The sequence below is a fragment of the Enhydra lutris genome, unplaced genomic scaffold, assembly GCF_002288905.1.
Source record: "Enhydra lutris kenyoni isolate GAN:26980312 unplaced genomic scaffold, ASM228890v2 scaffoldscaffold55, whole genome shotgun sequence".
NCBI lineage: Eukaryota > Metazoa > Chordata > Mammalia > Carnivora > Mustelidae > Enhydra > Enhydra lutris.
This window is the reverse complement of record NW_019154139.1, coordinates 15,374,984-15,389,604: the sequence shown is the minus strand read 5'-3', so window position 1 is coordinate 15,389,604 and position 14,621 is coordinate 15,374,984. Positions and strand designations below refer to the sequence as shown.

Below are 14,621 nucleotides of genomic sequence, written 5' to 3'. Positions count from 1 at the left end.
AGTTTCAAATTAGGGAAAAAGAAAGGTTCAAGGGCTAAAAACTAATGGAACAGGATTTGGTCTAAGGAAAAATAAAGTCAGTAGGTTACATGTTTGGTCATGAATGTGTTTATTTTCTAAAAATTTAATCTTGTCAGGTGAGAGTAAGCTACAAATGTATTTCTATAACCATAAATGCCTCTGGTTTTCCACGCCTGGACCTGAGCACAAGTTTGCTGATGTACTGACTCTAGGCTTTTTACAAATTAATGGCCACTGAACCCTGCCATACTTTCTTATATACCCTCGTTATGTTCGTTTTCTTACTCCTCAAAACAACCATTTCATTCCTTTTCTTTCCAGCCCTCCTGAGTACTCCCTCCCATTCTACTGCCCTTTGTCAAAAGAGGCAACCTGACAGCAACTCTCCTCTCACACCACTTATTCCATCACGTGCCCGCATCCGTCCCCAGGACTACAATCCCTGTTCTGATCCTAAGTCAGTCCCGCTTTCACTTCCTGCAGGAATGTCATCCTGCAGTTTTTCCATCTCTCTCTCTCCTGGGTCATATCCATGAGCATATAAACATCTTCTGGCATTTTCTTTTTTTTTAAGATTTTATTTATTTATTTGACACACAGAGAAATCACAAGTAGGCAGAGGCAGGCAGAGAGAGAGGTAGAAGCAGGCTCCCCGCTGAGCAGAGCCCGATGCAAGGCTTGATCCCAGGACCCCGAGATCATGACCGAGATCATGACCGGAGCCCAAGGCAGAGACTTAACCCACTGAGCCAACCAGGTGCCCTACTTTGTTTAAAAAAAAAGTATGCCTAATCATACAACCTCCATTTTCCTGCTTCCCTTTGCAGCATTTTTGAAAAACTTTGTAGTCTCTGCCTCAGTCATCTCCTGTTCTCACCACCCCCCTCCAGGTGCCTTCTTACCTTTCTCATTGCACCAGTCACTACTGATAGGGCCAACCAGTGATTTCTTTTTGGCCAAATCCATTGGTCACTTATGTGTATCTTAGTTGACCGCTCTATGGCATTCAATATTATTGGCCATGCCCTCTTTCCTCGGCAGACCTCTTTTGGTCAACTCCTTCCAGGCATGGCCAGTCACTACTACAAATCCGTAATTTATTTCTGGGAAATCTCATTTAGAGTCTTAGCTTTAAATACCATCATAGATACGTAGATGATCCCTGAGTATCTCTAGTTCTGACCTCACAGTTCCAGACTTTGCCATTTGCCCGTTTGACATCTCTGCTCAGCTAGTAGGCATCTCAATATAAAAGAAAAGAAAACTAAGGTAACCATATAAATGTTCCAAACTAGGACACTTCTGAGAGTGGAAGATAAGCACACCACTGATAATTAGGTCAGGACAACAAGCAAACTAAACTCTTTCCGAAGGTTTCCCATCACACTTAGAATGCGATCCCATTCCTTAGATGGACAGGGGACACTCCTCCTGCCCCAACTGTTGCTGCCATTCTTTTTCTTGAACAAACATTCCTGTTTAACTTTGGGTAAGTGACACCCTGTCTGTGCCTGCATCTCCTCATTTGTAGAACAGTAAATGGTGGTTCTCAGCTCTAAGCATTCTAAAGCACAACATGCCCGGCATTTAGTAGGTGCTACATGAGACTTGTTCACTACCCCAAGGAACCAAACAGATTTGAACACTGAGGGTTACTTGGCATTTGCTAAGTGAATAAAGACATGGCGTGTATTTTTAATTGGGTTTTCATTACTTAAAAAAAGGCCATGCACACATAGGACACAGATGGTGGGAGTGTTAAGAGTCAACTGTTTGGTGGTGGTGTTAAAAATTCAAAATCCGCAGCTGGAGGTGAGCCAGTCTTTATCTGGATAATGTTTATGTTGGAACAAGACTTAGAAACAGAAATTTGGAATGCTATTAAAACCGGTACCAACCATCACACATTTTCCCTTTCAAGAGCCAGACCTGGATTTTCAGTTTTCTAAAAAAGCTGCTTAGTTCAAATGTATATAAATTAGATCACTTCATATTTAAGGAATTTCACAAAAAATTCCCGTTTGTTGTTGGTCCTCCTTTGTCATATCAGGTAAGGGTATGGTTTTTCTTTTCTTTTAAAAAGACATTTATTTGAGAAAGAGAGCGCAAGAGGGGGACAGGGCAGAGGGAGAATATATCCAAGCAGACTCCCTGTTGAGCCTGGAGCCATATCAGGACCTGAGCTGAATGGACCCAACCTACTGTGCGCCTCGGGCGCACCAGGATATGGCTTTTCGTAATGCCAACTCCTAAGCAATCCTTTTTCTAGTCACAGGTTTGAACAGAAGTCAGATCACAGTAAATCTGGACCCTATCACTTGGCAGGCCTCTCTAAGCTCGTTTCCTCATCTATAAAATGGGGAAAGTAATGATGCGCATAAAAGTTCTATGAGAGGAGATGGTCCATTTTAAACTAAACACACAAGTAAGTTCTCTTCTTTTCGAATGAGAAATACTTCATTCTCAAAGACACGCATTTATCCCAACCAAGAGATGAAATCAGCTTTATCTAAAAAAAAATGTATTAGAAGTTTACTAATTGTAAGCTACAGGTTTCAGACCACAGTAAAATGATGTTTCAGAGCCGGTGGAGAGGAAGAAGAGGGTCTGTGTCCCAGATGAAATGTGCTATATAAATAAAAAATAAATAAAATAAATAAATAAAATAAATAAAAAATAAATAAAAACATATCCATACTTTGAATTAAGGGAGTACACTTGGCAATTTCTTAGAAATGATTCACTTAAAAAGTTATCACTCTGATGGGCCATTTACTAGTACAGGAGTTTTTCGAAATAGTTCAAGGTAAAGATTACCAACTTTATTTAAAATAAATGCAGCTTATAGTTTAAAATATAAAAAATACGTCAGAGATGATATACTTAAAGGTAACTTAGACACAACTCAGAAGCTAAGTGGTTTCTTCAAATTACTAGTGCCTATAAACTGCCTGAATCACTTAAGTCTTTGCTACTTTGCCTTCGCTCTGCAATGCTGGAAAGCAACAGCAGTCGGCAAGTTACTCTTCAACATTTAATGGTGCCACAGGGTTAAATAATGGCCTTCCTTTCTTGGCCTGAATCTTGCCAAAGTTAGCCTCAAACTCTTTTTTTGTTCCATTTAGATTTCCTAGATGTCCATCCTTTATCCTATAGCCTAGAGAATTCAGTTTCCTTATCCTGTACTGTACTATCTGTGGAGTTAATTCAAGTACCATTGGTGTCTCTTTTATCTGACCTATGGAAATGCCTTCTTCCAGTAATCCCTGAATTCTCTCTTCCAAAACTGGAACGGAATAATATAAAATGGCAGGACATTTCAAAACTAATTGCTTCAGGTCATGATCTGTGCATTTAAAAGTATTTTTAGAGAAGGACATGCTGTTCTGTATACTTCCTGGGCAAAGTTGAAAAAGAAATCCTTTGAGTTTGGATAGAAGCTGGAGAACTTCAGAGTTGGCAAAACCTTGCTCCTGGAGAAATTCTAATGTTTCCTTGATAGCTGCAGAAGAATTTAGCAAAATAAATGGATTCTGGCTTAACAATTTGAGTAACCAAACTTTCATGTTGGCCTCAGAGCCACCTAAATTTAGATAACTCTCCTGGAGAATACTTATCATTTGCTTATTTTTCTCAATAGGATTATGAAAAACATTAGATGCAGTTGTCAAAAATCTGCTAATGACCACATTTTTGAGTCCCAACTCTTGAAAGAACTGAATGTTCAGCCTCTGGGTTTCCTGGTCTTTAACGGTAAAGAAAGATTCTGGAAACTGTTCTATTAACTTGACTAACTCTTGCTCGTTTTTGCAAACCAACTGCCAGAGTGCTCTCTGGGTGTTAAAAGCGGCTGGACTGCAGACAATTGCTTCTGGGCAGCGCTCCAAAATACCGGCTATAGCAGCTTCATTGGCACCTAGTTGTTGTAAAACGTCTGCAGTTTCTTCAACATAGGTTTCCTTCTCAAAAAGTACCCATCCTTTTGATCTGCGAATTTTCCTGACGTCCACTGAAAATTTATAGAGCTTTTCCACTGTTCTTTTATTTTCTTGGTTTGATTGATGATCAGTTGTATAGACGAAGCATGCTAAAGGGGGTCTGGATTTTGAAGCCAATGGCATCTTTCTGAAAGAACACAGCCTGCAGGGCTGGGATCTTAGCAGCAGCTTCCACAGCATGTCTGCAGTCCGTTGGCTAATTCCCACCGTCCTGAGACTCAGAATGTACTCATTGTACCTGTAACAATGAAAACATAGGTTTTAACATAAGGGGTGTTGACTTTAAGAATGCAAACACAAATGTGGGTTCTAAGCAGTAAGCACAGAAATAACATGGATTTAAATTAGATGGGAAAACTGAATTTTGCCAAAGTTAATCTCAAACTTTTTGTGGAATATTAAATATTCCTCTTAAAATAATTTATAAAGTAACTAATATACCTCCTTCACAACTTAGATGTCTTATACATTATAAACACACTATGTGAGCTTTGCCACAACCTTGTCAAGTAATTTCTGTTTTACATTTTAAGAGTTCAAAGATTCAAAGACCTCAAATGTTATTCTGACACGAATTCCCTTTCCTACAACTGTTATGTTTTTCTTTAAGAGACATGTTTTATTTCAACAAACACACACACACAAGGTTTTCCTTTTTTTTTTTTTTTTAACATTTTAAATTTTCAAGTTTATGTTTAGCTAAAGTAAATACTTCTTGGGGAGGAGAGTCATCTCTAATATTATATTTTAGAGTAAATATTTCTGCTGAGAAATTTATCCAAAGTCAATCTGTTTTATTTAAAAGGAGTTAATAAGTATAAACTTGTTTTATGAGAATTATGTAAAAATCCTTTTTATGAATCCAAAATTAAACCAAGTCTTAGCCAAACAAAGTGAGGAATGCTGTGTGACTGGCCCAGTAGAGCAATGGGCAATCAAATTAAGTGGAATGGGGACCATACTTTTACAACAGTCTAACCAGCTGTCCCCACTTGACAGCTTTAGGTCCCGAGAGATGGCTATACTGTGGGTAATACCTTATGGACTTTGGCACTATTTTTCTGTTATCTCTGGTAATGTAAACATGCCTAGTTTGTTGTTTTAACTTTTAAAGGTCATATTTATTTATTTGAGAGAGAGCGCACACAAAGTTGGCGGGGGAGGGACAGAGGGAGAGGGAGAGCAGGGAGCCGGATGAGAGAGACAATCCCAGGACCCTGAGATCATGACCTGAGCCAAAGGCCACCACTTAACAACTGAGCCACCCAGGTGCCCTGTTCTAACTTACAGTTGCTGAGAGTGTTAAGTGTTGCATCCCTGACACAAAACCATGAACAGTTTAGCTAGTCAACATCATTCCCTTATTATTTGTAGGTTTGAAGGAAAGTTGAAAAAAAGCCATAATCCAATCTCTGCCCTTAATAATGCCATTGCCATATATATATACCATATATACCATATACCAAGGACTTTTCACTTCCAAGCCTGTTCTAACTAATGTAAATAAATCACTATTCTCAAAGGAAAAAAAACAAGTAACAATGTTCTCAGTTTGTTTTACCATTTGTAATAATAGCTCATTGTTAGTCCCCATGGTGTCCCAAATAGTTGTAGGCATAGTTTCTATTTTACTTCTGGTGGTTCAACGAGAGTATTTTTCATATAATTCCTAATACCACTTTCCTTTAGATGATTCCTGATAGCCAAGATATAAATATTAAACTATTTTAAAATTTCTAAGAGGACCATGGATTTTAACTGGAAGCAGGAGATACTACATAATGAATTGGGTACATACAGATCTAATCTGGAGCCTCACAATCTTGGGCCTCACAACCGTACCACATGCTGGAAGAACTGTGGGCTCTGTGGCCAAAATGTCCATGCTTACTCCTGGTTCTAATTTATGGGGTTATCTTGGGAAAGTTTCTTAGCCTCAGATTAATTAAGTTGAACAAGTAGTGATCAGAAGAGTACCTCACAGTAAATGTTCAATAAGGATGACTACTAACAGTACCATCCTTAAAAGGAAAAGAAAGTGCATGAATTTTATAGGGATACTTTGAGTCCAATACTTTGCATAAGCCTGGTACATAGTAGCACTCAATAAACAGCAAGTTGCCATTACTAGGAAATACCTGGGGCTAAAATTCTTGTACTAATATGATTAATACGACTAAAATTGTATTTTAGACAGAAGTACATTATTTATAAAGAATACATAAGAATTGTGAAAACTCTTTTAAATGCTTTGGTTGTCCCAAATAACTGTTTATAAAAGCAATCCATTTTCACTAAAGCAAATTTGCCAAATTCTGAAAAGAATAAGGGAGTGGAATCAAACTATCACTCTCTGCAGATGATATGATACTTTATGTGGAAAACCCAAAAAACTCCACTCCAAATCTGCTAGAACTTGTAAAGGAATTCAGTAAAGTGTCAGGATATAAAATCAATGCACAGAAATCAGTTGCATTTCTATATACCAACAGCAAGACAGAAGAAAGAGAAATTAAGGAGTCAATCCCATTTACAATTGCACCCAAAACTGTAAGATACCTAGGAATAAACCTAAACAAAGAGACAAAGAATCTGTACTCAGAAAACTATAAAGTACTCATGAAAGAAACTGAGGAAAACACAAAGAAATGGAAAAATGTTCCAACTCATAGATTGGAAGAATAAATATTGTGAAAATGTCTATGCTCCCTAAAGCAATCTACACATTTAATGCAATCCCTATCAAAATCCCATCCATTTTTTTCAAAGAAATGGAACAAATAATCCTAAAATTTATATGGAAGCAGAAAAAACCCCGAATAGCGAGAGGAATGTTGAAAAAGAAAGCCAGAGTTGGTGGCATCACAATTCCAGACTCCAAGCTCTATTACAAAGCTGTCATCAAGACAGTATGGTACTGGCACAAAAACAGACACATAGATCAATGGAACAGAACAGAGAGCCCAGAAATAGACCCTCAACTCTATGGTCAACTAATCTTTGACAAAGCAGGAAAGAATGTCCAATGGGAAAAAGACAGTCTCTTCAACAGATGGTGTTGGGAAAATTAGACAGCCACATGCAGAAATATGAAACTGGACCATTTCCTTATATCACATACAAAAATAGACTCCAAATGGGAAAGACCTCAATGTGAAAGAGGAATCCATCAAAATCCTTGAGGAGAACACAAGCAGCAACCTTAGGCCTCAGTCGCAGCAACTTCTTCCTAGGAACATTTCCAAAGGCAAGGAAAGCAAGGACAAAAATGGAACTACTGGGACTTCATCAAGATCAAAAGCTTTTGCACAGCAAAGGAAACAATCCACGAAACCAAAAGACAACTGACAGAATGGGAGAAGACATTTGCAAACGACATAATAGATAAAGGGCTAGAGTCCACAATCTATAAAGAACTTATCAAACTCAACACCCAAAGAACAAATAATCCAATCAAGAAATGGGCATAAGACATGAACAGACATTTCTGCAAAGAAGACATCCAGATGGCCAACAGACACATGAAAAGGTGTTCAACATCACTCAGCATCAGAGAAATACAAATCAAAACCACAATGAGATACTACCTCACACCAGTCAGAAAGGCTAAAATTAACAAGTCAGGAAATGACAGATGCTGGCGAAGATGCGGAGAAAGGGGAACCCTCCTACACTCTTGGTGGGAATGCAAACTGGTGCAACCACTCTGGAAAACAAAATGGAGGTTTCTCAAAAAGTTGAAAATAGAGCTACCCTATGACCCAGCAATCACACTACTGGGTATTTAACCTAAAGATACAAATGTGATCTGAAGGGGCACACGCACCCAAATGTATATAGCAGCAATGTCCACAATATCCAAACTATGGAAAGAACCTAGATGTCCATCAACAGATGAATGGATAAAGAAGATGTGGTATATATCTACAATGGAATATTATGCAGCCATTAAAGAAATGAAATCTTGCCATTTACAATGACGTGGATGGAACTAGAAGGTATTATGCTGAGTGAAATAAGTCAATCGGAGAAAGACAATTATCATATGATCTCCCTGATATGAGGAATTTGAGAGGCAAAGTGGGGGGTTTGGGGAGTAGGAAAGGAAAAAATGAAACAAGATGGGATCAGGAGGGAGACAAACCATAAGAGACTCTCAATCTCACAAACTGCGGGTTGCAGGGGGGAGGGGGGTATGGAAAGGGTGGTTGGGTTATGGACATTGGGGAGGGTATGTGCTATGGTGAGTGTGTAAGCCTGATGGAGGATTCACAGACCTGTACCCCTGGGGCTTATAATACAATATATGTTAATTTTAAAAAATTAATAAAAGAATATTACTGGAGTGGAAAAAAAAAGAACAGGGAAGTGGAAATTCCTTCACAACTGTTCATATCTGACATACATGTCTGTCTTTTTCTGATTCTTGTCCCTTTCGTTACCATTTTTAAATACATTAAGCAAGGCTACCTTGTATATGAGAACTAGGTCTTAAGCTCACCCTACAATTTGAAATTGTAATGACTCAGAATTTTTCTTGAAAATGTCTTCAGCCGGTACCACACTAAAGACTGACATGATGTCTTCCAGTGAAGCCAGCACAGCAAGGGGCTCCTCAGCACTGTAACAGATCCTGGTGTTTGGTTAAGCACCAGAAAAAGTTATGTGGCCTAGTGTGGGGGTTATGCTATACAAAATGACAGATTGGGTAAAGCAGCCCGTCTCACATTTCCTGCTCACACCAGGGTGAAATATTATGTGCTCAGCGAGTTGTCTCACAATTAAAGCTGTCTTGCTCTTTTTTAGTCTCTCATGGTTAACTGTGTTTGCTCATCAAAGTGAAGAGCACAAATGTTGTGACTCTTCTACAAAACAGCACAAATTATATATACAATTGATTTATTATATGCACTCTAAGTATCTAAACTTAGCATCAAAACCACTCTATAAATATATAAAATGAGTACATGATAGTGGGGACTGATACACCGTAATTCTGGAATTCCTTCCCTAGCACTGAGTATTTGAGCTGTTTGTAATACTAGTTATCTGCTTCCTCTCTGTCTACATTTCATTGTTTTTTGGGATGAATCTCTAGGAGAATTACTGAAAAGAAGATAAGGGAACATCTGAAAAGCTAGGTTGTTAATTTACTGTTCCAGAAAAAATATCTGTTAATCTTGTCAGAGGAACTATGACCGATTCATCAGTTTTAATTTTTTTTTTTAAGGACTTTATTTATTTATTTGACAGAGAGACAGAGAGAAAGCACAAGTAGGCAGAGGGAGAGAGAGAAGCAGGCTCTCTGCTGAGCAGGAAGCCCGATGCAGAACTCAATCCCAGGACCCTGGGATCATGACCTGAGCCGCAGGCAGCCACTTAACCAACTGGGCCACCCAGGCGCCCCCATCATCAGTTTGAATTTTTATATGTGAAAAATGAAAACAATATTAAATTCACTTTCTTCTACTAATGAGGCTGAGCTTAATGAGTTATTTTGGCCATCTTTATTTTCTTTTGTGTATTAACTACTCCTGCCTTTTTAAACTGCAATTTTCTGTTTTTTAAGAATGGACTTACATAAACTCTTCATGTATTAAAAAAATGTGTTTTTGGTTTTTCTCTAATTCACTTTCAGTTGTTGATGGTATAAAAATTCCAACATTACCAAAGTGGTTACATTTTTCACTGTGGTAAGATATAAATTTTTACCATTTTAACCATTTTAAGTATACAATTCAGTGTTATTAACTATATTCACAATGTCGTACAACCTCTACTACTATTTCCAGAAATTTTTCATCACCCCAAACAGAAATTCTGTTCCCCTTAGACAATAATTCCCCATTCCTTCCTCCTCTCAGCCGTTGGTAACTTCTACTTTCTGTCTCTAGGAATCTGCCTGTTCTTAGTACTTCATGTAAGTGGTCATACAGTATTTGTCCTGTTGCATTTGGTTTTTTCCACTTGGCATAACGTCCTCAAGGTTATTACATAGTATAGCATGTATCAGAACAAAGTGGTTAATTTTAAGTGATCAAGGGTCATAGAAGTTTCCCTTTTCTTGATTCTTACTGCTTTTATGCACCACATGATCAGATAAAAATTCATCCATATGTCCTTCTATATTTTTGATTTTAAAAAGTTAGCTCCTTTAATTCACTTGAAATTTCTACTGTGAGCTGGAAGTCTACACATTATCAATAGTTTAGCTATCTCCAAGCACTGTTTTTGAACAATCCTTTCCTTCCCCATGATCTGTGAGGCCTCCTTTACTATACATTAAATGTAGCTTTTGATTCTATCCAGCCTCTATCCTCACTCTCCCAATATTTTGCAATTCCCTGAATGACCAAGGAGACTAATTTCTTTGCTGCAAACTTGGCTCCCTCTGCCAGACCATTCTAAAACAATCTCTGGGTGAGTGTACTCTTGCATACCCCCATGCAATGATGTCAAAGCTCCTCAGCTTGGACCTCCAGCTTCCCCTGACCCCTACTCCACTCTCATTCCATGCTCCCGCCTCTACTTGGTACAAAGAAAGGAGAGCAACTCATTACACCAAACGTAAACCTTCTGCTGTCTCCCCTTTCCCACAATTACGTCCTTCAGCATCCAGGGTAATCTCTGCTTCTGTACTGATTCCAACCTCTCTGGCCTGAAAACCTCCAGAGCCCCTCATTCTCATATACTTACTCCTTCAGCTGTATCCTCCTCTCTGGGGCTCCCATCCTTCAGCTCAATGGCTCTTCTCACTGCCACCCTAGCTAAAACCCTATTTTCTCTTAACCCTCAGTGAATTTTTTTTAAGATTTTATTTATTCAACAGAGAGAGCACAAGTAGGGAGAGCAACAGGCAGAGGGAGGGGGGAAGCAGGCTCCCCGCTGGGCAGGGAACTGATGAGGGGCCTGATTCCAGGATCCCGAAACCATGACCCGAGCCAAAGGCAGACGCTCAACCAACTGAGCCACATCCTCAACAACCACAGGCGCCCCATCCTCAGTTAATTCTTGCAGATGCTTCTTTCTCTCCAATTCCTTTCCTCCTACTTATATAGATCCCAATAAAGACAATTTCCATGTGATTAGAGCCAATGAGCTCTGTTCCTTCCTCTTTTGACCTCTGTAAGCTTTCAGCATAGTTGACCACTTTCTCCAGGAAATACTCTCTCTCCGGATTTCCAAGACTTCCCACTCTCCATTCTCTTCCCCTCCCCACCCTGCTACACTCTCACTTCCTTTTATCTGTCTTCTTTGCAGGCTCATCTTCAAGGCTTGATTCTAGACCCTCTCCTCCTCTTACCTTACAGTTTCTCCTCAGGGATCCTGTCCTCATCCAGGGCTTCAGTTAATCACTTGGGCTTCTTTCCAACTTCTTCTCAAAATGTGATCTTGTCACCTCCCTGCAATAAACTTTTCAATGGCACTTTAGGACAAAGACATAAAACAAAATAAAAACGTCTTACACCATGGTCTAAAAGGCCTCTGTCTGGGCTCTGTCACCACCCAAATCTGTGCCCCTCCCCTCCAATCCCCCCCAACCCCACCAGCCACACCAGTTCTTTTCAGTCCCTGGTGCTCTGCCTGTTCCCACCACAAGGTCTTTGAAGGCTGAGGGCAGTTCCCCACGGCCAGAGTGCCCCTGTCTAACTCCTAGGACTGAGTGCCGCTCTCTCTGGGAAACTTCCCTGTCTTGAATAGATGAAGCCACTTGTCCCCATTATAGGCTCTCATGGCACCATGGACTGCTTCTCTTTGCCACCTGTCACAGCTGCATCTGTTCATGTGTTGTTTCTGTCTCACCCTCCAGGAGGGCAGAGATTTGTCACCACTATGTTCCAATGAATTGCTTCCCTACCATTCACTTCAGGGGCACTGCTGACTCTAGGAGGCACTGCTGGACAAGGAGGACCTTTGCATGTGTTCTTCCATAGCACCTTCTTCTTTACCCTACTGTAGCACTTAAACTTCTGTAAAGTTCTTCATCCATTCAACCAATGGTTTTGTCTTTCTTTTTTTATTTTTTTAAGCTCATGCTGTGTTGTCAGGCATTACATCAGATTCCAGCTCTTCTGCTAAAATGTTTCTTCATAACTTTCAGTCTCAGACCCACTAGAGAACCTGGTGAGAGCCCCAGACTCTCTTTCCAAAAAGAACAAAAAAGAAAAGACCTGTACTCACAACGTTTTGGAAAAGATTTTACCGGGATTCACGGGCACCTGCAGCCCGGCTATAAACAACCTGTACTAGACTGCAAGTGCTGGCGGGGCAGAGTCTGAGTCCTGTTCTTCTCTGTCCCCTGTACCCAGCAAAGAACTTGGTCCACAGAAGAACAAAATCAGTATTTGTCAACTGAAACTGAATGAACAAATCCAGTTCATGAGGCAACCTAAGGTAGTGTGTAAAACTGTGGTCTGCACAGGCTTAATTCTGGTCACTGGTTATGTTGGGACTTGGGAAAAGTCACATCACTTCTCTGTGCCTCAGCTGGAGTGTCAGGAAAATGGGGACACTACATCCTGGGTCCCTGTTCAGACTAAACTGAGTTAATATCATAAACCACTTACAGAGTACTCAGAAAAGTCACCACAATGACCCACTTTAAAGTTGAAGAAACAGATGCAGGTAAAGTAACCTCCCCAAGGTCTGCTCAACTAACAAACGGCAGCAGACCTTGGATTCAAACCCAACAACTTGGCTTCAGAGTACAGCGCTTACCCTTTGCCCTACACAACAATACACTTGGAAAATGTTTGTTAAATCACAACATGGTCTATTCCCAGATAATCCTGTTTCTTAAGCATTCTTGAAGTGTTAAGTTCACTTCAAGAATATGCGCAATATTCATACTTTACACACTACGCTCTACAACATCGGTAACAATTCCATTAAGCTCTACTTTATAACATGCACTATCTGCTGACAGTTTCAAATTAACCCCAATGTGTATAAACAAGTAAAAATGAGGACCGAAAGGAAGAAAATCTTGGGGAATGATCGAAAACCACATATCCATCCTGTGGCGCCTGCGCTTTTCCAGAACCTCTGACCTACGACGCCTGGGCATCCGCCCAGGCCAGGCATGCTGAGCGAGCTGGCGGGGAGTCCCGTTTCTCGGTGCGCGGCCCCCAACCCCTGCCGGTCGGCCGCTGTGTTGCTGGTGAGGCCCACCCCGGGGGTGCGGAGAAAGGGGTGCGACTCACCTGTCCACTCCGTGCAAGACGCAGTGAGTCCCGGGTCCCTGGTTCCGTCCTTCCTCCCTCCCCCCGCCGAGGTTTCCCGTGGCCCGCCGTCTTCCCGAGGCCTGGGAACAGGGGTCAGGGCCCCGAGACTAGTGTCCCAACAGGGCCGCGAATTCCCCCAGCCAATCAGGGCACAGGAGACCCGTGAGCCCGCAGACGCAGCCCCAACGCAGCCAATCAAGGTGCGGGACGCAGGCTGCGCGACCCTCACGTTAGGCGGGGCTGCGCGACGGAGGCCGGCCCGCGTGGGAATCAGCTTGCGGGGCAACGGAGCCAGGTGCCGCAATTACGTGCCTGGCATTTCCACACCCTTTCCTTACCAGCATTTAGAAAACTTGGGAGTTCCGGTCGTTTTGTCGCTTGGGGAACGTCACTAGCTCATAAGAAAAAAATGTAAAAGTAACTCAGAAGCCGCTGTATCTTTAAGCTATAGCCATTCAGAGCTCCCCAAATAATTCGATGGGTAAAGAACTAATTTACAAAAGAAAAAAAAATGTAGTTCCAAAACAATAAACCTCTGGGAACATATTTAGCCTTCTTGCTGCCCCTTCCACCCGCCACCAGTAGTCAACAACTGTGTTATGTCTTTAAAAACCTCCCCCTGCCACTTCCATCTAAATACTTGCCTTTTCTGATAAACTGCCCAGTTTCTGATAAACACTGGGATGGTATGCCCAGTGGTTTACATTCTAATTATTATCTCTGATGCCAACCTCATAAACTGCTTTCTCCTTAAAGCCAGTCTCAATGTCTATCCCATTTATTCTTACATTTATCTATCAATCAACAAATATTGATGGTATGCCTATTAAGTTCCAAGCATGTGAAACAGCAATGAGAAGACAGCGGTGGACAAGACAAGGGGGAATAAAGTACATTCCCTGTCTTGACGGAGTTTACATGTAGGACAGTGAAGGACAAAGACATTAACAACGGATAACATGATTAATCCCAACTAGAGTGAAATGTTTCCAGAGATAGGTGCCCCCACCCTGCCTAGTTGTCCTATATTCCTGGGTAGAGCTGGGAGTCGGGAAAGCTAGGATTTTCCCAGGCTGGAGATCTCTCCCTTGATATGTTTCATAGCACACACTGTGCACAGTTCTAACATGGCTTGAACACACACCACTGTAATTCTTTCAGACTGCCCCCTCTTTGTGAACCCCTTGTGGAAATTTACAGATTTTTTTTCCTCTGAACAATATTTGGCACATTATAGGAACCCAGGAAATGTTAATTGGAGTCTAGCCTTAATAGTCTGTGCTCAACAGGCTTTTTGAGATGGCCTGACATTTGCATTTTAATTACATGGAATAGCAGCAAGAATCCTAGCTCTTTATTTCAAGATCAACTTTGATCT

At 40.8% G+C, this 14,621-nt stretch overlaps 1 protein-coding gene across 2 annotated transcripts; it reads right to left on the bottom strand.

Moving 5' to 3' along the window:
• Nucleotides 1-2,897: 2,897 nt before the first annotated feature.
• Nucleotides 2,898-13,380, bottom strand: LOC111157581 (mitochondrial transcription termination factor 2). 2 transcript variants are annotated; one of them, XM_022519119.1, is made up of 3 exons: nucleotides 13,223-13,380; nucleotides 11,323-11,445; nucleotides 2,898-4,257 (listed from the first exon to the last, which is right to left on the bottom strand). In XM_022519119.1, the coding sequence occupies exon 3, from the start codon at nucleotides 4,197-4,199 to the stop codon at nucleotides 3,042-3,044; it is 1,158 nt and encodes a 385-aa protein (XP_022374827.1). In that variant the 5' UTR covers nucleotides 4,200-4,257; nucleotides 11,323-11,445; nucleotides 13,223-13,380; the 3' UTR covers nucleotides 2,898-3,041. The 2 variants fall into 2 exon arrangements, with proteins under 2 accessions (XP_022374827.1, XP_022374828.1); XM_022519120.1 differs by having other exon boundaries at nucleotides 11,323-11,422; nucleotides 13,223-13,270.
• Nucleotides 13,381-14,621: the final 1,241 nt, after the last annotated feature.